Raw genomic sequence first — 25859 nt, forward strand, 5'->3', positions numbered from 1 at the left:
CACTCCCTTCCCAGAGACTATTATCCCACTGTTACTATAGGCACCATCTCTCCCTACTATACCTGCTATCCCACAGTCACACTCCCTTCCCAGAGACTATTATCCCACTGTTACTATAGCCACCATCTCTCCCTACTATACCTGCTATCCCACAGTCACACTCCCTTCCCAGAGACTATTATCCCACTGTTACTATAGGCACCATCTCTATATGTCCATACATTCAGCTGCTCCTAAACTCAGGTCAATAGACCCTTCTTCATCAGGTATCTATTTAATGATGGACCCTATGAGACTACTTTCTACTATTTGTGGGTTTAATATACTATCAGTTTCTTTTTGTTTTTTAACCAAAGGAAGAACAACCAGAGACACATACATTCTGTAAACGGAATTATATCTTCTCGTCAAGTAATTCAACAAAGTGCAGTTCTGCCTGCCACCCTTGGTGGTCTTACAATAAACATTGTTATCATCATTTAGCAGAAAACTTGTAAATAAATAAGTCACAATTCTTCACAGTTGGACACAAATCAACATCAGTTCAAATGGTTTTCCCTCCAGGGTAAACATGTACAGTTTAACATTTACAGGCACCGCTCCACGGCACGGCAAATTTGGCATTGCCTATTATAAATTACTGAGAGGCGAAAGATCTGCAGGAATCCCTTTCCACTCAGGCAGGAAAGCCGCATCATAGTGAAACAGTTTGAGGAATTCCGATTCCGGCAAGGTGAAATTGGTGAGGTATATGGTTTCTCCCCCAACTAAGTAACTTACCCAGAAGCCAAAAGTGCCAATAGTCATTATTGTGTGGTTACAGCTGGCCAAGAGAGCAAAGTCTTTGCCTGGAGTTGACTCATTTCCATCCCCTGAGAAATACACATCCCCCTTGGAATTGTCTATATTTTCTTTGCACCAATCCATCCCATTGCTGGCCACCACAAAGACAGACTCTGGGTACTTCTTACGGAAATAATCCATGGCCTTGTCCAAGTAAGCCTTGTCTCCAATCACACCTTTCCAAACTTTGGGCATGACATTGACATAATCTCCTCTCCGCACATGGATCGCTATGAAGGTTGTTTTTTTCCGTTGACCTTTAATGCTGTGTAATATTTGGTTGGCCTCATTTTTCAGGTGGTTGTGAATAGTGAACTCTCTGAGGATCTCATCATGCAGGTGGTGATAAAATGTCCATGAGCAGGGGTACCCAGTAAATTTCAAAAACTTCTCATCAATATGATTGTACTCTTCGGACATCCAGTCATGGATCCAGTACTCTTTAAAAGGCACATAACTGGCCACATGACTGTGTAAAACAGGGAGTGTGATTTTAAATATAGATGCCAAGTTATCATGCATTTCAGTGAGGATGTAGGGCTGGTAGCCATTGGCTTTGGCCAGAGCATACAAGGTGGCATACTCTCCCATCTGATTGCCCAGTCTCCCATCAGGTTTAATAGTCCATATCCCTTCCTCAACACATTTACTATCCTGTTCTGTATCGCTCGATGCACTCAGACCCTCTTTCTTGGCTCGATTAGACTTATCAAGGCACATGAAGGGTAAAGGAAACTCAGGTGAGAACGACAAAAACTGGATTTGAAACTGCAGTTTATAGAGTGCCAAGAAGACAACAAGGGATAAGATGGTTACAGTCAGAAAAAGCATCATCCTTTTTTTGTTGGCCATTTCCATGCTTCATCAAGATCTTGATTATGAGTCTTAGGGTTGATTAGATGAAGCAATGCCACCTGCCATGAAACAGAAACGTGAGGTTAATTTGCACATACTGAATAGACATAGCATTCCATATTCAAACAACATGAGGAGGAATGAGGAAAATGAGACTTATGTGCTGCAGTGTACCACAGCCAGTAAAAGGTTTCTCCTTATCATTCTTGAATACGGGTCTGGGCATGGGAACAGAAGCAAAAGGGAGCTGCATGGGCATGGGAACAGAAGCAAGAGGGAGATGCATGGGCATGGAAAGAGAAGCAAGAGGGAGATGCATGGGCATGGAAACAGAAGCAAGAGGGAGATGCATGGGCATGGAAAGAGAAGCAAGAGGGAGATGCATGGGCATGGAAACAGAAGCAAGAGGGAGATGCATGGGCATGGAAACAGAAGCAAGAGGGAGATGCATGGGCATGGAAAGAGAAGCAAGAGGAAGATGCATGGGCATGGAAACAGAAGCAAGAGGGAGATGCATGGGCATGGAAACAGAAGCAAGAGGGAGATGCATGGGAAAAGAAAACAGTTCTGCCATTCAGTTCCTAATACAGAACATAGGATCACATACTAAGTAAAAATGAAGCAAAACCGGGAAGATTTGATGATTTGGTATGGTTTTAGTAAACACAAAATATTGAGTTTTCACCCAGAGCAAAAACAAGCGATTGTCATGCACTGATTGCACTTCTAGAAGTTTCCCTAAGTTCATATCTGCAACTCAACTTGGCTCCATCTGGAAGCCTTAAAGAAACAGTAAAACCCAAAAAAGTGTCTTAAAGTAATGAAAATATAATGTACTGTTTAATGCACTGGTACAACTGGTGGGTTTGCTTTATAAACACTACTATAGTTTATATAAACAAGCTGCTGTGTAGCCATTCAAAGCACAGGTTACGTAGTAGATACCAGATGCACACCGTAGAATCCCATTGTATTCTATTACAGCGCATATCTGTTATCTGCTAAGTATCCTGTGCCTGTTCTCCTTTTTAGCTTAAATGGCTATTTACATCAACTGTAGTTGTTTTTCTAAAGCATCCACATACCTTTTACCAATGCATAGTAATAGTACATTATATTTGAATTACTTTAAAATGTTTTTATTTTTTTGATGTTGCTATTCCTTTGAAGAAACATAACCCATACAGATCAGTATATTACAATGCAAGCTGTATGTGCTATTAGAAACCTACACTAAGGGGCAGATTTATCAAAGGTCAAGATGAATTTTCAAATGAAAAAAAATTCAAATTTCAAGCTATTTTTTGTGTACTTCGACTAGGGAATAGTCCAAATTTGATTCAAATTTGAAATTTAAAAAAAAAATTTGAATATCGAAATGTATCATGTACTGTCCCTTTAAACATTCAACTTCAACCATTCGCCATCTAAAACCTGCCGAATTTGGAGTCAATGGGTGGATTTTGAAAAATTGAAGGTTTTTTTGGAAAAACTTTGAATCTAATTTGATCGAATGCGCTATTCCTTCGATTAGTACGATTCAAATTCGGCCGAATACTGACAGAGTTGATCGGAAACTGACCTATTCGACCAAAAAAAACTTTGACTTAATTTCGGTTGGTCTTTTTGAATTTGAATTTCGTAGTTTTTTAAATTCGAAATTCAACCCTTGATAAATATGCCCCCTAATCATCCTTACTGTAAATGCCAGATTTGGAAGCCACCTTCAACAATATTATGGCCCCCAATACCAGAGGTTTTCCAGATAAGGGGTCTGTTCATAATTTGGATCTCCGTACCTTAAGTCTACTAAAAAATTATTTAAACATTAATTAAACCCAGTAAGATTGTTTTGCCTCTAATAATTATTACACAGAAAAAGGAAATAAGAATAAAAATTTTGATTATTTGATTATAATGGAGTCTATGGTGGTGATGGGCAAATAAATTTGCCTGACGCGAATTCCAGCGTTTCGCCGCCGGTGAATAAATTCGTTAATCTCCCGCAAAAATTCACTGGTGTCAAAGAATTTCGATTGCGTCAAAATCGCCACACGTCAACACTATTCGGACGCCCATTGACTTTAACGCCATCGTCAAAATTGACGCGAGCGACTTTTCAGAATTGCGTCGTAAATGTTTTGATTTTATGATTTTTCCATACATTTTTCGCCGTTTTGCAGGAAATTCACACATTTTTTTTGCAAAACAGGAGAAATTCGCCAATCGCTAGTCTATGGGAGACAACTTTGCCATAATTTGGAGCTTTCTGGACAATGGGTTTTTAAAACAACAGATTCCAGACTGGTCCTAGGGAAGGAAATCATTAAATACATTTTTTTTTAATTATTTGATTAAAATATAGTCTATGGGATGTGGTCTTCCTGTAATTTGGAGCTTTCTAGATAAGGGTTTTCTGGATAACTAATCCCATACCTGTATTGGTATAAGTATATATCCAGTGTTTAAATCTGGGCTGATAGGTGGCCAATGTTACCAGAACACACAGTTAGTGATGGGCAAATTTATTCGCCAGGCACGAATTCGCTGCGAATTTGCCCGTTTCATCGCCAGCTAATAAATTCACGTTGGAAAAATTTTGAAGCTGGTGATGGTTTCAACACCAGCATCAACGTTTTTTCAACGCCATCAACGGCGCCCATTTTGACGCCGGCGAATTGATGCCGGTGTCAAAATCACAGTTTCGTGTAACGGGACAAATTCGCTCATCACTACACACAGAATATCTGGATTTTTTTTTTATTAGGAGTTGTACGAAAAACTCCAAATTTTTATAGTTTTTAGATAAATTCATATTTTTTTTTTGATTGTTCAGCACTTTTTTCCCTCATACTTTTTATATTTATATAACGTTCATGGCATTTGTGGTTTTAAAGAAAATGAGTTCAAAAAGTTCCCATATCACTAAAATTCAACCTTTAAAAAAATGGGCCTTTTAGTTTAGAAATCCCACTGGGAGTTTTTCTCTGCAACTTCAACCGCTTTTGTGTTTTTCTGTTATTTTGTAAATGTGATTCTATTTTGTCAACACCATTTCTGTAGCGGCAAAACACCCCCCCTCCCTGAGTTCAAAGGAAGTGATGTTGGGCATTGGTTGTTCTGCAGATCAAGTAGATATTCATGTAAATACTCGCCAATACTTTCTTTATAATTCACTCACTGGGGCAGTTTCAGTGGGGAAAATAAGTCATTATTCCCTGTAATAAACAGAGTTGTAGAGTGTAGATAAATAAGGCTTTGTAAGCAAAACAATCCATGCCTAGAATTAACTAGAACATTACATTTAACATAACAGAAAGCAACTAAACATTTTTGAAATGAGTTTATTTTAGAAAGCTGCTTTTCTTTCATTACAGTTTTGGGTGGTGATCCCCTTTAAACCACAAAATATTTGGGAATACTTTTAAAAAAAAACTCTCTTTCTTCAGTGTAGCTTTCAAACCTCCATCTGTGTTTTACATGTGCAACTTATTTATATTACAGTCCCAATATGGGCCAAATTGTACAGCTTTATGTTACCATCAACATGTGTTTTATTTTCAATAAATGACTAACCAATGAGATGTGATGTTACAGACAGGAAGAATGAACAGGAAGTTCATGTCCTTAAAAATAAAAAAAAACAAGGTTTCTGTAAATTGCATGGAGAGTAGTTAGTCAATAATTGGACAGCAGATGGGGATTAGTTGGGCAGTAATCGGGGGTTAATCAATAATTGGGCAGTAGTTGGGGATTCGTTAGTCAATAATTGAGCAGTAGTTGGTGATTAGTTAGTCAATAATTGGGCAGTAGTTGGTGATTAGTTAGTCAATAATTGGGCAGTAGTTGGTGATTAGTTAGTCAATAATTGGGCAGTAGTTCAGGATTAGTTGGGCAGTAGTTGGGGATTAGTTAGTCAGTAGTTGGGCAGCAGTTGGGGATTAGTTGGGCAGTAGCTGGGTTAGTCAATAATTGGGCAGTAGTTGGGGATTGATTAGTCAATAGTTGGGTAGCAGTTGTGGGATTAGTTGGGCAGTAGTTGGGGGATTAGTTTGTCAGTAGTTGTGGATTAGTTAGTCCAAAATTGCCCAGTGGGACATTAGCCGGAGATTAGTTAGTCAGTAGTTAGTCAGTAGTGGGACAGTAGTTAGGCAGGTTCTGCTGGTGCAGAACTAATGAACAAGAATGTTGCTTATATGATGCAGACATTTAGGGGCACATTTACCTAGGGTTGAATATCGAGGGTTAATTAACCCTCGATATTCGACTGCCGAATTAAAATCCTTCAACGTCGAATATCTAAGTCGAAGGATTTTGCGCAATTCGTTCGATCGAACGATTAAATCCTTCGAATCGAATGATTCGAAGGATTTCAATCCATTGATCGAAGGATTATACTGCGATCAGAAAAGTGTTAGCAAGCCTATGGGGACCTTCCCCATAGGCTAACATTGGCCTCGGTAGGTTTTAGGTGGCGAACTAGGGGGTTGAAGAAATTTTTAAAGAGACAGTACTTCGATTATCGAATAGTCAAATATTCGAACGATTTTTAGTTCGAATCGTTCGATTCGAAGTCGAACGTCGTAGTCGAAGGTTGAAGTAGCCAATTCGATGGTCAAAGTAGCCAAAAAAAACATTCGAAATCGAACTATTTCATTTGCGGACCCAGGATCTCATTTGCGGACACCCATTATCCAGAAATCTCCAAATTAGAGGAAGGCCATCTCCTATAGACTCCATCATAAGCTAATACACAGAGAGCCAAATTACAAAAGAATCCCTTATCCAGAAAACCACATGTCCCGAGCATTCTGCATAATAGATCCTAGAACTGAATTTATTTTTAGAATGCTATAGATAGACCCATTTTAAGCAACTTTTAATTTGGTCTTCATTTCTAATTTCTTTCTCTTCTGCCTGTACCTTGCCTGCAACTGAAATTTCCAGGGGTCACCGACCCCAGCAACCACAGAATATAAATCGATTTTAACCGTTACTACTATTTTTTTAATGTTGCTTATTACTATTGTTCAGCCCTGCTACGGCTCATCTCCCATTGTAACTGTAATTAAAGCCAAGCAACCAGGTGGCAGTTTCAAGACTGACCGCTGGGCAACTTTTTTTTTATGAATAATTAAAAAGACACAGGAACGAAGACCAACTGCATATTGTTTTATGATCTCACACAATTTAATGGCAAACTATCCCCATTATATTGCAGTTACCAGAGTATATAAGGCAGCAACAATCCACAGCACGTTAGTTTTATGTTTTATTGCTCTTTAAGAATGTTTGAATAAAACAAATCTACATCTATTAGATTTACTTGGGGCTCCAGGCTATCTCTGCATGGGTAATAAATAGTGGCAATTACACTAGGGTGTATATTGTGCCAGGGAATACCTTGAGAGAGACTCGTGAGTCATGACTTGTACTGGATTATTCTCATAGCTCTCATGTAATGCTGAGGTGTGACTGAACATTACCTCCCACTGATTCTGGGTACAGGGAAAACTACGGTTTGTCTACTTTTTTTTTTTATCAGTGCAGAAACTTTTTGTTTTAAATAAAACAGGTTTGGGATACAGGTGCCTTGTACTTGATCCCAACTAAGATATAATTAATTCTTATTGGAAGAAAACCAGCCTAATTTGCTTTATTTAATATTTAGATGATTTTCTAGTAGACTTAAAGGCTAAAAGGTTCAACTTTAGGCTAAATTCTAATATGCAGTGACGGAACTAGGTGGGGGCGGGCCCTGGTGCAGGCCGTGCAACCGGGCCCCGCCCCCCACCCTCGTCCGTGCGGCGCTGCAGCCGACTCCAGCCAGCGTAACTGCCGGGGGGCCCTGCGGGGGTGCGGGCCCTGGCCCAATTGCACCCCCTGCTCCCCCGGTAGTTTTTTAATTATTTTGTTTTTTTTCTTCTGACACTTTCCAGCTTTCAAAAAGGGGGTCATTGACTAGATATTAGGATATTAGGATTCAATTTTCTTTACCGACAATAGCATAGCTAACTCTAACACACAGGATCCCTTATCTACAAACCAGAATTAAATGGCACCTGATGACAACCAGATGTATATATACATACATACACATACATACAGGTATGGGATCAGTTATCTGTAAGCCCATTATCCAGAAGGCTCCGAAATCCAGACTATTTTATCCAAATTATCCATAAAATGATTTCTCTGTAATAATAAAACAGTAGCTTGTACTTGATCCCAACGAAGATATAATTAATCCTTATTGGAGGCAAAACTATCCTTTTGGGCTTATTTATTTTTTAATAGCAGATTTAAGGTGTGGAGACTCAAATTATGGAAAGATCCTTATCCAGAAAATCCCAGGTCCCAAACATTCCGGAAAATAGACCCCATACCTGTGCTTAAAAATGAAAAACTGGCACAGAAGGCCACGTTGATGATCATTACAGGATCATACTCCACTCCAGACACACCCTAATATACCCCAAACCTTCAATACTTTCATGTAAATTCCGCCCATTTTTGGGTGCAGACTTTGGGATTGAGCAGGCTGGAAGTGTACTGAGGAGGTTATTTACTAAAATCCAAATGTATCATATTTTATTAAAAGAAACAACGATCAAACTCCCATGCTCGATTTGACCTTATTTATTAATAAAATAACCCAAAATTAATCGGATCTCAGAAAAACTCAATAAAATCAAGGGAAAACCTGAATAGCTCAGGCTTTTTCCCCCCAACCAGTAGATTTCGAGTTTTTGCCCAAAAACACAGATGAAGTTGGATTTTCGGGCTAAACCCAGCACAGACCACAATAACTTCAAATTGAAGTTATACAGAACCTCAACAGGTGAGAGATGGTGGATTTTCAGATTTAGGCTTTTTTGCAGTATAATAAATCTCTAAATGTTTCTGTCCCAATAAAAAAAAACAGATAAATTTGAGTTTTAGTAAATAACCCCCTGAGAGTCATAGTTTTAGCACAGTCGAAATGCACAAGGTTTATAAATACCAGCACTAGGATCAAGTTAAGTGGTCTTGGACTGCTAATTTTTGTGGAGCCAAAGATGATGATCCTTAAGATTCCTGATTAGATATTATATTCCCTGTCCCTAAACCACCCTATCCATGCACCACTTCACCTACATTTGGCTAAACCTCGCCCCCATTTCAGGTCCATGAATTGGAGAATATAACAACATTTCATTCTGGCACTAGTGATGTGCTGTTTGGGATTTCCCAAAACCCTAACCCGCCCTCCGTAAACCCGTGCCTGCCCGCATCCGCGATTCCGGTTTGCTTTTATAGACCCGCGCCGACCCATCCCGTGACGATGTCACAAAAGGGGCAGGGCATTTGACGGTGGTGGGCGGGGAGAGCAGGAGAAGCGCTCAACCTGCACCCACCACCCGTGAAGAAGCATGCAAGGTTGGCTCGGCCCGTACATCACTATCTGGCATCCACTTCCAACCTGTTTAAGCTCATCCAAGAACCCCAAACTCACACCACATTAAAGGGGTTGCTCACCTTCCAAACACTTTTTTTTTCAGTTCAGTTGGTTTCAGATTATTCACCAGAAATAAAGACTTTTTTTCATTTTCTTTCCATCTTTTAGTTTTTACTGTTTTTTTTTACAAAAGTGAAAAAGTTTAATGTTCGTGTCTCTAGTTTTTTCAGTCTGGCAGCTCAGTGATCCAGGAGCATCTGAACTGTTACAATTGGAGACATTCGTTGATACAATTAGTTGATCCATTTCTCAGCAGTAGCTTTGGACTATTAGCAACTATTGTATCAATTCTAACAGCTGCTCAGCAGGGACAAAGTTTACAAATGGATCAACTAAATGTATCAATTTAGAACAGGTAAAGGGTCGGCGACCCCTCTCCGGAGCTGCTTTAGAAGGTGAAAAATTGAATTTTACACTTCGGTATTAGAAAAACGATCACAATTAGAAAGTAGAAAGTCATTGCAAAAAGTCTTTATTTCTGGTGAACAATCTGAAAACAACTGAACTGGAAAAAGTGTTGGAAGGTGAACGACCCCTTTAAGTTAAACTGCAGCAACTCTCTATAATAAGGAGGTATTCAACGCATACAGCTCATGGTTTCTACACAAAGCGTGAGATGAGCATTACCAGCAGTTCCCATGGGCAACAAAGGCTGTATTTTATATGTTATACTTAGAAAAAGGGAGGGGAATGCACTGCAACAGAACTCTGATTTGTTGTCCTTCACTTATTATCCTTTATTTACATTGCACAGATGGAAACTGTGTGTGTGTATCTATCTATCTATCTATATATATATACAGTATATCTATCTATCTATCTATCTATCTATCTATATATATATATATATATATATATATATATATATATATATATATATATATAGGCATGGGATCAGTTATCTGTAAGCCCATTATCCAGAAGGCTCCGAAATACAGACTATTTTATCCAAATAATCCATGAAATGATTTCCTTTTTCTCTGTAATAATAAAACAGTAGCTTGTACTTGATCCCAACTAAGATATAATTAATCCTTATTGGAAGCAAAATCTGCCTATTGGGTTTATTTAATGTTTACATGATTTTCTATTAGACTTAAGGTATGAAGAGCCAAATTATGGAAAGATCTGTTCTCTGGAAAAACCCAGGTCCCGATCATTCTGGATAACAGGTCCCATAGCTGTGCATATGTACGTATATAGAAACAGTTTCTCTGAGTCAGGAAAGCTTTCAACGAACCTTTTCAAGGTATTTCCTGCTGAAAGGCGGTCAAAACTCTGTTCTTTGCTAAGGGGAAATATTTACAATGCAAGTTTCATTTTTACTATCAATCGGAACTGACATGTAAAAAATTATTGCAACATAAATCTGGCCCTTTTATATTTTGAAGCAACACAAAAAAAAGCTATTTTCAAGCTCTAACCCACTTCTAAAGCAAAATGAGTAACAGGCTTTATGATAAACAAGAGAAGCTCCAGTGCTCCGTCTGCTGATGAGCTGCAAATTACTCTCATTAGCAGTAAGACACACCGGAGAAATAAACAAGATCCTAATTGCAACGTCTTAGGGTTCCAAAACCATTTGTGTGCTCCTCGTGGTAAGCTGAAAATCATTTTGCAAACTAGCAATTACTTTCTGAAACTGGATAATGAAGACTCTATGAGGAAGTAGAATAGGGAACACTGTCGGGGTTCCTGGTGAGTTTTCAATGTAATTCACAAAAGTGGAATAAACCGAAATTGGAATAAGAAATATTATTGGAGTAAAGAACTATAGATTCACGACACCGTTCATCTGTTTCACTTGTGTCCACTTTGGAATTGAACTGAGTTTCCAGATTGCCACTGCAGTGCTTCTGATGTACAGGTATGGGACCTGCTATCCAGAATTCACGGCACCTGCTATCCAGAATGCACGGGACCTGCTATCCAGAATGCACAGGACCTGCTATCCAGAATGCACGGGGCCTGCTATGCAGAATGCACGGGACCTGCTATCCAGAATGCGCGGGACCTGCTATGCAGAATGAGCGGGACCTGCTATGCAGAATGTGCGGGACCTGCTATGCAGAATGTGCGGGACCTGCTATGCAGAATGCGCAGGACCTGCTATGCAGAAGGCGCGAGACCTGCTATGCAGAATGCGCGGAACCTTCTATCCAGAATGTGCGGGGCCTGCTATCCAGAATGCACGGGGCCTGCTATGCAGAATGCACCGGACCTGGAGTTTTCCTGATAACGGTAATTCAGATCTTCATACCTTCTAGAAAACCATGTAAACATTAAATAAACCCAATAGGCTGGTTTTGTTTCCAATAAAGATGAATTCTATCTTAGTTGGCATCAAGTACAATCTACTTTTTTTATTATTACAGCGAAAAAGGAAATTATTTTGAAAAATTTGGATTATTTGGATAAAATTGAGTCTATGGGAGACGGCCTTTCCATAATTTGGAGCTTTCTGCATAACGGATCACATACCTGTACCGACTGTCTCCATTTAAATTTAGAGTACAATGAACACCAATTTGGAACTTAATTTAAATTAAAACATCGCCACCAAATCTCTGGAAGTTTCAGGCCTTACTTGGCCCTTTATCAACCTATTCATCAAATTATTTATTGATCTATTCAGGAAAGACGGCGTTGGGTGAAATTGCTTTACGATAAACAGCTTAAAAAGAACTGGTGTTGTTCAGACAAGGTGCATCTGGAGGTGAATGGTTTTCTGGTGGAGGTGAACATTTTACTCCAATTAAAGTTACAATTTGTTGCTGACAGGGAATGCTGGTATTTGTAGTTTATTTGGTCGCAAAGCTGAGGACCTTTCCCTCTATCCCCCCTCCAGATCCAGCTCAGAATTGCAGTAACAATGCCACATGCAAATAAATAAACACAATTAGGCACTTGATCATTATCATTGTATAATTGCCTTTTAATTTCTTGCGTTTTTTTTGTTGTTAGAATTATATGATCTTCCAGTTGTAGCTACCCAACGGCTCTACCATTATTCACAAGAATATCTTAAAAACTCACTTGGAAGTGATGTTGGCGGCAGAGGTCTCTGAGTCTGGATGTAGTGGAGACAAGGCCGGGCCCATGAAGTTGAGCATTTGGCATTCAATTTAATTGGAGTCTTTACAATGGAGTCAGGATCACACTGGGGAGGGGAGGGTGAAAGTCAGTGTCTTTCTGGTTTCTCTAGTTTTTTTGTTTGTCATAGGTGGTTTCTTCTGTGAAAATTGTTTTTTTATTATGTATCAGAAAACATTGACTTTTTATTATGTATCAGAAAACATTGATTTTTTATTATGTACGACAACATCTTCTGTACAGTAACTGCAGCTTTGTGCCTCTCTTCTCGGCACATTTACATACTGAATTGGTTTTGGTTTGAACCAATTCCGTTCTCTTTTTTTTTTTTTTTCTTAACTGATGGATAAATATCTGCTGGCCACTTTCTCATCAAATAAATGTAAATATTATTATGTATGGTGACATGATTTTGGAATTTAAAGCTATGTGGGGGCAGGGGATAAAATGCAAAAAAAAAACCTTTGCTCTTTGAATATTTTATCTTAAATAGAATTAATTAGGAGGCTGATTGTGATAAGGTGAAACTCCAATCGCAAAGAAAATTCAATTGGTCTTCCTTTTTTAGGACTCACACGGCCGTTTTTGCCTGCACTACCCTACGTTTCGCTTTCTTCTGTTCAGCCACAGGGGAGCGCAGGAGTAGACGCACTCAATAATTCTTAAGGGGGCTGTATTCACACAGACGCATGTAATTGTCAAATGCAGGTTGAGACGCAGCATGTCGCATTTCCCCTGCGTTCGGTGCATACATGTGTCTGTGTGAGTACAGCCCCTTCACAATAATTGAGTGCGTCTACTCCTGTGCAGGCAAAAACGGCCGTGTGTAAGGGCCTTTGCTTTCTTTTATAGTTTTATTGTATTTGATTCCCTCTTTTCTGTGTTCAAATGGGGGTCGCTGACCCCATCAACCAAAAACAAAAAGATTTCTCTGTAAGGCTACAACTTTACTGTTATTGCTAATTGTTATAATGTTTGCTTTTATGATGTTCTCTCCTATTCATCTTCCCATCTCCCATTCACACCACTGCCTGGTTGCTTAGGAAAGTTGGACCCTAGTAACCAGATAGCTACCCCCAGTGGCGGAACTACCGGGGGAGCAGGGGTGCGAGCGGGCCAGGGCCCGCACCCCCCCAGGGCCCCCCCGCAGTCCGCGCAGCGATGCGCGGCGCACATTACCGGACAGTTTCCGGGTGTACGGAGGGGGGCGGGGGCCCGACTGCGCGTCCTGCGCCAGGGCCCGCCCCCCTCTAGTTACGCTTCTGGCAACCCCCCTCCAAAAAGGGTATACATAAATAACACAAAGGTATAACACCTATTAGTTAATTTTTTGTATGTTTTAGAATGTAACTTTTTTGTAAGTAACTTTTTATTTGGTCTTCATTATTTATTTTTTACGGTTTTTTAATTATTTGCTTTTTTTTCTAAATCTTTCCTTCTCCCAAATGTGGGTCACTGACCCCATCTAAAAAAACAATGCTCTGTAAAGGTGGCCATAGAAGTAGAGATCGCCAAACTAGTGGATCTCTCCCGGATATGCCCACATTGAAGTGGGCGATATTGGGTTGATCCGATCGTGGGCCCTGGCCGGTATTTTACCGGCCTGAGCGGTAAAAATGATGGTTGATCCCAATGTTAATAATAGGGAAAAAAAGATAAATATATTGGAAGGCGGGTATTTTGTTCCAGAAAAGGTGGCAACCCTAGGGCCCAACGATCGGATCATAATGCATCCGCATAAACACACAGATGCGTTTTTTAACCTGCCCGATCAAGATCTGGATGACTTTCGGTCTGTCGGCAGCTTTTATCAGCCGTGTATGGTGGCCTTAAGGCTACAAATGTATAGTTATTGTTACTTTTTATTAGCAACTTTTCAATTGGACTTTTTTTTTAATTTTGTATAGTTTTTTCAATTATTTGCCTTCTTATTATGAGTCTTTCTAACTTTCAAATGGGGTGTGACTGACCCCGGCAGTCAAAAAACATTTGTTATTGTTATTTTTTAATACTTTTCTTTGTATTCAGGTCAGGCCATCTCTTATTCATATTCCAGTCTCTCATTCAAACCACTGCCTGGTTGCTATGGTCATTAAGACCCTAGCAACCAGATAGCTGCTAAAATTCCTAACTGGAGAGTTGAACAAGAAGATAAATAATTCAAAAAACAAAATAAAAAATAAAGAACAATTGCAAATTGTCTCAGAATATAACCCTCTACGTTACATTAAGGGGGTTATTTATCAAACTATGAATCTAGCTCAATGTTTTCCGCTACATGCTCCGATCAAAATCTGCTCGGGTTTTTTTACGCTTATTTATTATTACATTTTCCCGAAAATTAGCTTTGCAGTAAAAAAAGATTTTCACGATTTTTCAGGATTTTTTCATCTGATTTCCACAAATTTCATGATTTTTTTGGAATTTTCACCCCTGAAAACTTTGGGGTATTGCACAAAACCCAGGCACATCAAAAAATCATTGGGACTTTTCCCATTGACTTATATGCAACCTCGACAGGTCTGAGATGCCGGATTTTCAGATTCAGACTTTTCCTTCCATGGGGTTTAATAAATTCCAAAAAATTTGTGATTTTTTAAAAGTCTGATTTTATAATAAAAAAAAAATCATTCATGATTTTTGCATTGGAAGTTTAGTTCCAGAGGTAGGTTAACTAGATTCCCATCACTGTCCTTACTCTTATAATTAATTCTTGGTTAATTATTGGTTACAAAGAAGTACAGTAAAGCAATGTCACTACAGGAATAAAGAAGTTCAGGAAAAAAAAACGACATTTTAGTATGATGTAGAGAGTGATATTCTGAGACAATTTGCAATTGGTTGTAATTTTTTTATTATTTTGTGTTTTTTGAGTTATTTAGCTTTTTATTCAGCAGCTCTCTGGTTTGAAATGTTAGCAATCTGGTTGCTAGGGTCCAAATTACCCTAGCAACCATGCATTGATTTAAATGAGAGACTGGAATATGAATAGGAGAGGCCTGAATAGAAAGATGAGTAATAAAAAATAGCGGTAACAATATATTTGTAGCCTTTCAGATCATTCGATGCTTAAATGGGGTCAGTGACCCCCATTGGAAAACTGGAAATAGTCAGAAGGCAATTAATTCAAAACTCGATACTCGAATTCGTTAAAAAAAAAAAACAATTAAAAAGTTGGTTAGAATTGTCCATTCTATAACATACTAAAAGTGAACTTGAAGGTGAACAACCCCTTTAATGCAGTGAAAATGTAATTCCGTGAAAAGGTGCTGGGAGTTGTAGTTCTACAAAGTTTCTCTGATCTAGCATTATAGCTAGTTTGTCTTCTGATTGAAGCCTATTACAATAGTATACCCAATGTGAGGCCTATAATTATATAAATAAAAGCAATGCAGAAGAGCGGCACTCACAGGACTTGCTGAATCAATCTTCCAAAAGTTTATTTTGCTCAACGTTTCGGTTCCCAACAGGGACCTTAGTCAGGAATCAAACAGGCACTTTTTTTACATTTATTTGCCTCCCTTTATTTAGCCCACTATTTCTCTTCCAACATCCTATATATACACCTTTAAAGGGTAAATCTGCCTTAAAAATAAGCTTTCAGTATTTTACAGCTTCCCAGTTGTGCCCCTTTTCCCCTTAAAAATTATTTTGTTCCCTTAAACTGCTCCTTTTGTTTTAATAGTTGCTCCATAAGAAGCTAATGACCTGTGTCCTCATTCAGTGTAATTTACTGTGAAATTAAGACATTTGAACCAATGTATAAATCATAAATTCATGCAGACAAGCCCTTGATCTCCACTCATATTTTCCACAACAAAACACATTTGCTTTAGCTCCAGGACATCAAAACATGCCTTATTCTCAAGCTGCTATCCCTGCAAGGTGAGGCTGGATGAAAGATTAATAACTGGAGAACCAGAAGGAAAAAGCAGTAGTAGGAACTCATTCAATATTTGGTTGATGCCCCTTTGTTCTACACAGGATATTTACACAACTAATACATTTAGAAATCAAAGTCTAAGCCCCTATTCCAAAGACATATGTCACGTAAGAGAAGTGCAAATATTGGTTCAACAAGGACAGAATGGGCAAAGCTTGAGTAAGGAGGGAAATCCCAAGGTTACAGGTCCATTGAATATTCTAGCAAGATATCACCATGCTACAGGGCATTCATACTTTAAGGGGGTTCTTTACTAAACTACAAATGCAAAAATCTAGAAAAAAATTGTTTTTTGTTTTTTTTTGTTTTTTTTTATAAAATCGCACTTTTAAAAAAATCAAGAATTTTTTCGGAATTTATTAAACCCCAAGGATGGAAAATTCAGAATTCAGACAATCCGACAACTCAGACCTGTCAAGTCAATGGAAAAAATCTGAATGATTTTTTGATGTACGAAGGGTTTCGTGCAATACCCCAAAGTTTTATGAGTTTTTGGGCAAAAAAGCATAAGAAATCAGAGTTTTCAGGTGAAAAATCCGAAAAAATCGTGAAAATCTGATTTTTTTCCCCCCCGCAAAGCAATGTTCCGGAAAATGTAATAATAAATAAGCGTAAAGAAACCCGAGCGGATTTGATCGGAGTTAGTAGCACGTAAATGTTGAGATAAAATAGGATTTTGATAGCTCCCTAAAGGAGAACTAAAACCTAACTAAGAAGTAGCTAGAAATGTTGTACATTATGTTTTGGGCTTCTGTACCAGCCCAAAGCAACCACAGCCCTTTAGCAGTAAAGATCTGTGTCTCCAAAGATGCCCCAGTAGCTCCCCATCTTCTTTTCTGCTGATTCACTGCACACGCTCTGTGCTGCTGTCACTTACTGAGCTTAGGGACCCACTCACAATATACAGTACACATAGAATAGAAATGTCACAATATAAGGCTGATTAGTAATTAATACAGATAATTACTACATGGCAGCACAGAAACCAGTGCAATTAGCATCAGAATTTAATAATCAGCCCTGTAGCATCAGCTTATATTACAGGGGAAGCTCATTTTCTGCTTGATAATTAGTGACGACCCCTAAGCTTAGCTTCTCAACAGCCAATCAGAGCCCACTGAGCATGTGAGTGTCACAGACACTTTCCAAGATGGTGACCCCCTGTGACAAGTTTGAAGTCCTGGATCATTGCTGCTATTGACAAGCTGAAACTTTAGGCTGGTGCGGCAAGTTCAGTATATAAAATATGGCATTTTTACCCATATTCCTTTTCACGGTTTAGTGCTCCTTTAAATCTAATATGTAGCAGCCATTCTGAAGGGCAATATGTCTTCTTATGGCTGTGGTTGGATACAAAGGGGTGCACCGTAGTAGCAAGAGGCAAAAAATGTAGTAGTCACCTCTCCTACTGAGAGATCTGTAGACGTCTCCTGTACCTGTGGTTTCCCATTAGGTCAGTCGGCCTTGCCATGGCTGTTCCCAAAAAGAGCTTCTCTCAGCCAGTTCCGCTGTTGTCTACCTCGCTGTGCCAAGCTTGAACTGTCTTATTAAGATGCAGCCTGCACTTCTTAAAAAATCGAGCCCTGTCTTGTTCCTGGATGGAATCCAGTCTGGCTTGTTTCACAATCATTGTTCATGTTCCACCCCAGGCTATCCCACTATCCTGCTGTCCCAATCAAGTTTACAAAAAAACAAGGGTTTAGGCATACCTGTTATTTCCTTGTAGTAATGGGCGAATTTATTCGCCAGGCACGAATTTGCAGCGAATTTGCGTGATTCGCTGCCAGCGAATAAATTCGCGAAACGACCGCAAAAAAGACGTCGGCGCCATTTCGCGAATTTTACGCCATTTTGCGAATTTCGCTTGAAATTGGCAAATTTTTCGGTGAAGCGAAACGTCGCAAATTCGCCCATCACTATTTCCCTGCATTAATGTGACACCCTAAGAACAGGAACATCTAATTATACAGTAGCTGCTGTTTACAACACAGGTGAAATGCAAATAGACAACGACTCAAAACAAAGATAACTTTTTTTTTTTTTTGTTTGGTTTTTAGGACGCTGGTCATAAAGCAAGGATACTAATGACCTGACGTGACCAGTCCCCCTAATGAACAATATCTGTGCCACCCCAAGTGAGAGGTAAAAAAAATTCACATTAGTGCAAATAGAAATAAATGAACCTGAAATAGATATATTTGGCAAATTTACATTGACGGGTCTGAAGGTTTCTGTTTGGGGAATTAAAGGGGAACTATCGCAAAAATGAAAATTTAATATAAGCGTCCTTCTACTGAAAAAAAGAAACTTTCTAAATACAAACATTTAAAAATCCTGCATTGTTTATGAAATAATCATTTTATCTTCACTATCCCTCTCTCAGCATCTGTTTTCTTTCATTCTATCTTCATGCAGCAGTTGGGTGTCAAATAGTCATTGACAGATTTATAGGGGGGCTTCCTTTTGCCTAGAAGATGCATTAGAGCTCACTCTATTAACTGATTCCAGTACAAACAAAATAACTGCCTTTTGTACAAATTCTGCATGTAGAGAGACATGATGTCTGGTCATTTTAATAGAGTGAGCTCTAATACATCTTCTAGGCAAAAGGAGCCCCCCTATAAGATACTGTATATTGGATCTAACTGCCAATCAATATCTGACACCCAACTCTGCATGAACGGGGCAAATTCACTAACCTCCAGAAATTCGCCAGGGACGGCTTCGATCACATTGTACACTTCGCCAGGCGAAAATTCACCAGGACAACGAAAATTCACTAAAATGCTAAATTGCATCCAGGGCGCCGAGCGATGGGGACGTTTCGCTAGCGTTAATTCAGCAAGCAAATCCAAGTTGCGCTAGCGTTGCCTAATTTGTATACGGTGGGAAGTTAAAGTTGAAGGGACGTATCTGTTGCAGCCAATACATTACACTACACAAGCCCAGAGAAACTTAATAAAAGAAAATAAGAGTTGTTATATTGCAGGAAATGAAATGAGGGGCTGTGAACACAGTGTTACTAAGGCAATCACACTGCAAGTTTGTGTAGATTAAACTACTAATCACAAGAGAAGAAAAAGAAGAAGTGAAATCAATACACCGTTAGTCCATAAACACTCACTTCCAAGAAAACTAGTTCAGTGTGGCGCCTATATAGTATAACTGGCAAAACTGCCTTATATAAAACGTAACCTTTAATAAAATTAGGCTAAAAAGAGGAGCGCCCACAAATGACAACCCACTGCTAAAAGCCCATGAGGCCGCAGTGCAGGAACAATGTCCTTAAAAAACATTCATTTGCTCACCTTATGAGCCTTCATATCTCTACTGTTATCATGTAAGATTTTAAGGTCACGTGTACAACCCTCAATGAAAGTCTCTACTTTGGTACAGATAGAGTTGGGGGGAGTGAAGGTACTTTTTGGTCTAAGATTAGTGAATGGCCCTTTCATTTCGCTCCTAACCGTTATATTGTCCTCCAAAAGTTCACACGTGTCGCGTAAAGCCCGTTTCTCTTCAGCCGACCACTGTTCTTGTGTGTCCGCTTTGTAGAAATGCTTTTGTAATAGATGCTTTCTACCAAAGAGATGCAAATCCTTAATCCAATTCAATATATTAAATGAGCACGTAGGTGCAAAGGACAGGCCCGTTTCAAGGGCAGATGTTTGATGTTTAGTGAGTAGCAGTTTGGATAGATTAAAGATTTGCAGTGCACCAACTTGTTTTACCGGTTGTACCGGCGACTGTACCCCCACCTCTTCCTGTCCCTCAATCTGTTTTTCGCAGGGCCCTCCATGTGGCGCTGCTCTTAAAAAGAGGAAGAAGTGGAGGAGGTGGGGCTAATCAGAGAAGTGGAAGGAAGCGGCTGTGTAGCCAAATTATTGTTCTTATTCTGATAGAAAGGTGCCCTGTTGCTCTTGAAGGAATCCCTATCGGATTGACCTACACCGTCATTAAGATCACTGTCAGAAGTGGGATCTATAGAGAAAGAGTGGCCCCCAAAATGACGCTGAATAGATCGTGGTTTGCGTTCAGTGGAATACACATGCCCCGTGGCAAAGTCAGTTCTATCCCGATTACATTTTTTCCATTTACGTGCTTTCAACTCAGACGCAAGTTTATCTATATTCCCTTGTAATTCTGACTCAAATCGGGTAAATGCCTCGTTTTCCCTGTGTTCTTGGACGAGTTTCAAATGGTTGTCAACCTCAATATTAATTAAACCCAATTCCCCCTCCTCTGTTTCGTTAATTAGACGCATCAAATTTAACGAACAATTGGTAAGTATGTTATGCCATTTTTCCAAGAACCCTTCCTTAATAAGGTGCTCCTGCCGGGCTGAGTTTGATCCTAAGACCTCTAGGTACAATTGAGTGTCCTAGATATTTATCTAGGGTGGTGACTTCCCACCAGAGCTTTGTTTGTTTAAGTTGAGTCCATTGCTAGACTGGTATCAGACACCTTAGCTGGTTCAATAGTTGTTCAGCTTCTGCCTGCCATTTGCTGAAATAACCGGGATTGGAAAGAAAACTCGCCATACTTTATATAAAATATGTGCTTAACTAAGCAAATGCTCCAGAAAGAGAATAAACTCAGAATAAAGCTGTGAACACAGTGTTACTAAGGCAATCACACTGCAAGTTTGTGTTTGCACGCCAGCGAAAGGGCGCACTAACGTCTCTACCACCTTTTTTGATGATGTCATGCGCAATACCCGGAAATCGCGCCCAGCGTAATCTCGCACGACTAGCATGAACAAGCGGCGCGAATGCCTATTTAAACTTCGAAAAGATGAGCGCCCACCACTTATGCCCCTGAGGAAGCTGAAGAAGTCAGCGAAACGCGTTGGGCGGCATAGGTGGACGTGGCAGCTTAGCTCCCACTTTGTCCCTACGTAGACAGGCAGTTTTTGCTGGCAAACTTGGGGCACATATGGAAGTGTGGGAGCGGGTAGTGTTTGCACTGTAACCAATGGTTAATACTACTACCGGCGAAGTGGGTTTGTTGGCTGATTAAGATACCACCTTGCTGGTTTTTAAATGAATGTTTTTTAAGGACATTGTTCCTGCACTGCGTCTAATGGGCTTTTAGCAGTGGGTTGTCATTTGTGGGCGTTCCTCTTTTTAGCCTAATTTTATTAAAGGTTACGTTTTATATAAGGCAGTTTTGGCAATTATACTATATAGGCGTTAGTAAATCGGAAAAGTCCCGAAATGACGTCACGATGGCGAGAACGCTCTTTAGTAAAGGGAGAGAACGAAGAGAGACAGATGCAGAGAGAAATATAGTGAAGATGAATTTGATTATTTCAGAAACGCACATAATTTGTAATTGATTGTATTTAGAAAGTTTCTTATTTCAGTAGGCTGAAGCCTACTGAAATCATTTTCTATCATTTTCACGATAGTTCCCCTTTAAGTATGGGCGAGGCAGTTAGCCCCGTGGGGGAAAGGATTAAGGACTAAGAAAACACAAAAGACGTTTGATACCAAAGAAGGGAGGCCTCGAGTGCATTGACTTGCGGTGAGACACTGAATACCTATGGCGTAGGTTGTAAATTAGAAGCTTTGGGGAATACAATGTCATATCTTGTTCATTCCGGAGTTTCTTATCTACCCAGGAAGTTGGGTTACGAAAACAAAAGAAACAACGTGGAGAATAATATTCATTTCATAAAAGAAATAGGTGGCTGAATAATGAATGCCTTAGGGGGACAAGGGGTTCCGAGGAGGTGAGCACTGTATCTAAGCATTCAGAGTTAGGTGACACCATCAGTTAACACACAGCAATTGTGGTATAGATACACAGGGGTATATTTATCAAAGAGTGAAGTTAAAGGAAAACTATACCCCCCAAACAATGTAGGTCTCTATTAAAAGATACTGAGTAAAACAGCTCATGTGTAAAAACCCTGCTTCATGTAAATGAACCATTATCATAATAATATACTTTTCTAGTAGTATGTGCCATTGGGTAATCATAAATAGAAAATTGCCATTTTAAAAAATAAGGGCCGCCCCCTGGGATCGTAAGATTCACTGTGTACACATACAAACCACATGTAAGGTCACATGAGCCAATTAACAGACAGAGGTGTGCCTTTTGCTTCCTCACTTCTTCCTGTTACAGTTAGTGTTGTAGTATTTCTGGTCAGGTGATCTCTGAGGCAGCACAGATAGAGTCACGAAATGGTGGTTCAAGGCAAGAGATGTAAAAGGGCAATATTTATGTAAATATATATTCCAGTTTGGTAAGATTCTTTAATATGTCATTCAATTTGAGATAAACTATCTGTTGCTTAAGTATTCATTTTGGGGGTATAGTTTTCCTTTAATAGTGAAGTTCCGCCAGTAGAGTGAAATTCCGCCACTTCCCATTAATTTCTATGGGGTTTTTAAAGGCGTATTTATCAAAGGGTGAAATTTCACTTTCACCCATTGACAAATACGCCTTTCAAAATCCCATAGAAATGAATTGAGAGCTGCGGAATTTCACTCTAGTGGCGGAACTTCACTCTTTCATAAATTTACCCCGGAGGGTCAATATTTATGGAGGAGTGTGAACACTTCTATCCGGAGGGGGTTAACTATAAGAGTTTCTTTAGAGGACCTTGTATGGGGTCCATTATCCGGAAACCCCTTATGCATAAAAATCAGAATTCCGGAAAGGTTGTCTCCATTTTATCCAAATAATTCAGATTTTTAAAAATGATTTCCTTTTTCTCTGTAATAAACAGCACCTTGTACTTGATACCAACTAAGATATAATTAATCCTTATTGGAAGCAAAACCAGCCTATTGGGTTTATTCAATGTTTACACGATCTTCTAGTAGACTTTTAGACTTTTTAACTTTTAGTATGTTATAGAATTATTATTATTATTATTATTATTATTATTAAAATGTATTTATATAGCGCCAACATATTGCGTAGCACTGTAAAGTAAATGTGATTATACAACTAAATCACATGAATTACATACATAGAAAATATGGAGTAACAAACATCACAATCAATACAGGTACAAAAAGGTGAGGGAGGCCCTATGCATAGGCATACAGTCTAAAGGGAAGGGAGTAATACACAAGGTGTGGGAGTGGGCAAGATCGAATTAAGTGGGTGAGAAATGTGGTACTGTATGTGGTGTTGCGTTTGGTAGTTTAGCAGAGTGAGGGGCTTCTCGAAAGAAGTGCGTTTTCAGAGATTTTTTGAAAGCAGAAAGGTTGGGAGAAAGTTGGACAGACCGTGGGATAGAGTTCCAGAGGAGGGGTGCAACCCTTGCAAAGTCTTGAATGCGAGCATGTGAGGAGGTAATGAGAGAAGAGTTGAGTAGCAGGTCAGTAGAGGAGCGTAGCAAGCGAGTGGGTGAGTATATAGAGATGAGTTCAGAGATGTAGAGTGGGGCAGAGTTATGAAGTGCTTTGAAAGTCAGTGTCATTAATTTGAATTTGATTCTGAAAGGTAATGGAAGCCAGTGCAGGGATCGACAGAATGGCGAGGCAGAGGAGGAGCGGTTGCTGAGGTGTATGAGCCTCGCAACAGTGTTCATTATGGACTGGAGAGGTGACAGTCTCTGGAGGGGGAGGCCAATTAAAAGAGAGTTACAGTAGTCTAGACGCGATATGATGAGAGAGTGAATAAGAATTTTGGCAGCGTCTTGGGTGATAAATGATCGTATTTTGGATATATTCCTTAGGTGGAAGTGACATGATTTAATAAGTGACTGGATATGAGGAGTGAATGACAGGGCAGAATCTAGGATAACCCCAAGGCACCGGGCCTGGGGAGAGGGGGTGATAGTGGAATTGTTAACTATGATGGATACTTCGGGGATGCTACTGGTGTTAGTTGGCGGAAAGAGAACCATTTCAGTTTTAGAGAGGTTTAATTTAAGGTAGCGTTGCGACATCCAGGTAGAGATAGCGGACAGGCAGGAGTAGACGTAAATTAGGAGTTCTGGGTTGAGATCAGGAGATGAGAGATAGATCTGAGTATCGTCAGCATAGAGGTGGTAGTGGAAACCATACGAATTTATTAATTTGCCAAGGGAGGAAGTATAGAGGGAGAATAGTAATGGTCCCAGGACAGAGCCTTGAGGAACTCCAACAGAAAGAGGTAGGGGAGAAGATGATACTCCATTGTAGGAGACACTGAAGGAACGATTGGTGATGTAAGAAGAGAACCAGGACAGGGCTGTGTCACGAAGGCCAATTGTAAGCAATGTTTCAATTGCCCTTCATTTTTTTCTTTTTTAAAGTTTTTGAATTATTTGCCTTCTTTTTCTAACTCTTTTCAGCTTTCAAATGGGGGGGGTCACTGACCCCTTCTAAAAAAAACGAATGCTCTGTAAGCCTACACATTTATTATTATTAATACATTCTGTTGCTGATCTTTTTATTCAGGACCTCTCCTATTCATATTCCAGTCTCTTATTCAAATCAGTGAATGGTTGCTAGGGTCATTTGGACACTAGCAACCAGACTGCTGAAATTGCAAACTGGAGAGCTGCTGAATAAAAAGCTAAATAACTCAAAACATTTTAACCAAATGCAAATTTTCTCTACATCATACTAAAATGACATCCAAACGTAAACAACCCCTTTGAGGCATAAAAGATCCAAATTACAGAAAGATCAGTTATCCGGAAAACCCCAGGTCCCGAGCATTGTGGATAATAGATCTCATACCTGTATTTATATACCGGACATTGCATTTTTTATATGACTATACTGATTTACTATTTGGCCACTAATAGCTCACCCATGGGGTTTACACAGAGACTCATTCTGAAGATCCAACATGGAGTAAAAATGCAAAATAAAGGCTATGAAACACACATTAACCTGCAGTTATTCCCAGAGAACTATCTGCTGTCACCTACGACGCGTTTAAACATTTTTTCGTGATATGTTGGTGCCCTATAAATAATAAAAGGGCGATAAAAACTGAGACTATATTTACATATTTTTACATTTTACATATTTTTACATTATAGATAGACAAACAGTATGAATCCTAAGCAGGGTCAGATCAGGTAACACTCAATTACTGACAGCACGCCTTCACACTGGAAAAACCCTCACTGACCATAGGGTTGCGGACACTCTGAAAGAGAGCTGCTGAGCTTGAACGCCTGGTACTAGCAGTCTAAAACTGCTATTATCTCATAAAGCTCTAAAAACTGAAATTATATATAAATTACCTAACGGAGCACTCTAAGTTTACATCAGTTTCTATTTGGGTTTAGACCCCATTCCAGACATACAGTATGGCACACCGACACTATTAGAATCTGCCATAGGGAGAACATTTCCCATTTATTTGAATTGAAAGCAAGTACAATTGGGGAAGGGGGGTTTTGCCTGCAACTAGCGATGTGCCAGTTAAAATAGTTTGTATGCTATAGGCGGTGGCATAAGTAGATGTTACTGGACCTCACAGCAAATTCATTTTAGGGCCCTCAACATATGCAGAAGTTGTCCCGTTTTACCAATATACGTTGAAATTACTCATTAATTAGGGCCTCATGGGCCCCTATACTTCCTGGGCCCCCCTGCAGCCGCAGGGTCTGCTTCATCTGTAGTTATGCCCCTCGCTATAGGCCCAAGGCTTTCTTATATGGTT

At 39.5% G+C, this 25859-nt stretch overlaps 1 protein-coding gene across 5 annotated transcripts in view; it reads right to left on the bottom strand.

Moving 5' to 3' along the window:
- Positions 1–380: 380 nt before the first annotated feature.
- Positions 381–25859, bottom strand: part of fut1.L (fucosyltransferase 1 (H blood group) L homeolog) — a 32141-nt gene continuing 6662 nt past the window's right edge. Inside the window, exons 1-3 of one of the 5 annotated variants that reach the window (XM_018226392.2) lie at positions 17669–17850; positions 12233–12356; positions 381–1757 (exon numbers count right to left, since the gene is read on the bottom strand). In XM_018226392.2, coding sequence (XP_018081881.1) covers positions 631–1701 — 1071 coding nt within the window. In that variant the 5' untranslated portion in view covers positions 1702–1757; positions 12233–12356; positions 17669–17850 and the 3' untranslated portion in view covers positions 381–630. Of the gene's footprint in view, positions 1758–12232; positions 12430–17668; positions 17854–25859 lie in introns of those variants that run through there. The other 4 variants (XM_041569635.1, XM_041569636.1, XM_018226393.2 and 1 more) reach the window with 4 other exon arrangements.

This window comes from Xenopus laevis, chromosome 7L, assembly GCF_017654675.1.
Source record: "Xenopus laevis strain J_2021 chromosome 7L, Xenopus_laevis_v10.1, whole genome shotgun sequence".
Lineage (NCBI taxonomy): Eukaryota > Metazoa > Chordata > Amphibia > Anura > Pipidae > Xenopus > Xenopus laevis.